The sequence below is a fragment of the Haplochromis burtoni genome, unplaced genomic scaffold (assembly GCF_018398535.1).
Source record: "Haplochromis burtoni strain Fernald_Lab_line unplaced genomic scaffold, NCSU_Asbu1 Contig_22, whole genome shotgun sequence".
NCBI lineage: Eukaryota > Metazoa > Chordata > Actinopteri > Cichliformes > Cichlidae > Haplochromis > Haplochromis burtoni.
The window spans coordinates 2,830,700-2,832,002 of NW_024582383.1; the positions used below are offsets into that span (position 1 = coordinate 2,830,700).

At 37.4% G+C, this 1,303-nt stretch overlaps 1 protein-coding gene across 2 annotated transcripts in view; it reads right to left on the bottom strand.

Moving 5' to 3' along the window:
* The window catches only part of slc2a15a (solute carrier family 2 member 15a), a 30,469-nt gene that overhangs the window by 8,302 nt on the left and 20,864 nt on the right, over positions 1–1,303 (bottom strand). For both annotated transcript variants that reach the window (XM_042218703.1, XM_005917052.3), the window contains exon 8: positions 1,061–1,171. In XM_042218703.1, coding sequence (XP_042074637.1) covers positions 1,061–1,171 — 111 coding nt within the window. The remainder of the gene's footprint in view (positions 1–1,060; positions 1,172–1,303) is intronic.

The following is a 1,303-nucleotide window of genomic DNA, read 5'->3' on the forward strand; positions in this document are numbered from 1 at the left end:
CTCAATACGGATGGTCCAGTGTTGGTCAAGTTACTTGAAAAAAGTAATCAGTAACTAATTACTGATTACTTCCCCAAAAAAGTAATCCCGTTACTTTACTGATTACTTATTTTCAAAAGTAATTAATTACTTAGTTACTTAGTTACTTTTTAAAAACACTATTTACAACCTGAAGAGGTGATAAAGCGATAGATCTTTCTTCACTCAAATTTAGCTTTTCTTCGCTCAAAATAAATTTCTCCTCAAAATGCAACACTTGCACCTGCAAATTTTTTACGTGCGCTCAGAATAGTGGCACAAAAATAACGTTGCTGGTAAACTTTTCTCAGACGTTTCCAGTTTCAGTTTTGGACATAAGACTTTTTAGACAACAAATATTAGTATTATGCTATCATGTGATGACTGTGTATTCGCATTAACATATGGGCAGTATGATAAACTTGCTTCCTTGCTTAGCACTGGTTAGCACCATTGCATGCACCAGTTTTTTGGAGCCATTCTGTACGGAGTCTTCATGCACTCCTACTTCCTTTCACAGGTCAGAGATGTGTTATGTTAATTGGTGATTCCAAATTTTCTGTTTCATATACATTACCTAAGGGCCTATCAACAACTGGATTTTGACCATTTGACCATTTGTCTGATAAATACTTGCAGCAGCATTTGCAGTGTTGTTGTCAGCTACTGTTCATGTGTTCAGCTTTGCGCCACCTTGTCTGCTGCAATGCAGTGTGAGTCAGTGTGTGTCAACTGGAGGACGATGGTGCTGTTGCTATCGACACTGTTGCAAACTAGTACCTAATGTGATGGACTGATTCTTATATAGTGTTTTTCTGATAAACTCGAGCACTCAAAATATTTTGCAACAATGGAAACAGCTAGGCAAGGTGTTTCTCTCTGCTTCCCTCCTTTAAGCTAAGCTGGCCCCAAAATCACTTCCTGATTTCAGTTCTGTACGTGATGAATATCTGTTTTTGTGGAAATAAAATGCAATACAACACTAATACAAAGGTAACATCAACTGCTATATAATTGCATGAATTCTAATTTGTATGCTTACCCCAATGAGTCCAGCAATGATCTCTATAATTCCTGTTCCTGCTGTGGTATACTGGATCTCTGGAGCTGGAATTCCAGCATTTTCAAAGATGCTGTTGGTGTAGAACCAGATCTGTGGTGAAAGAGAAATGCAGGTAAATATCTGACAGTCAGTCAAGGTGTGATTGAAATGCTCACTTCCATATTTAATACAGTGGGTTAAAGACAAGTATTGCATAAAGTGTACGGAATATTTCTACATACA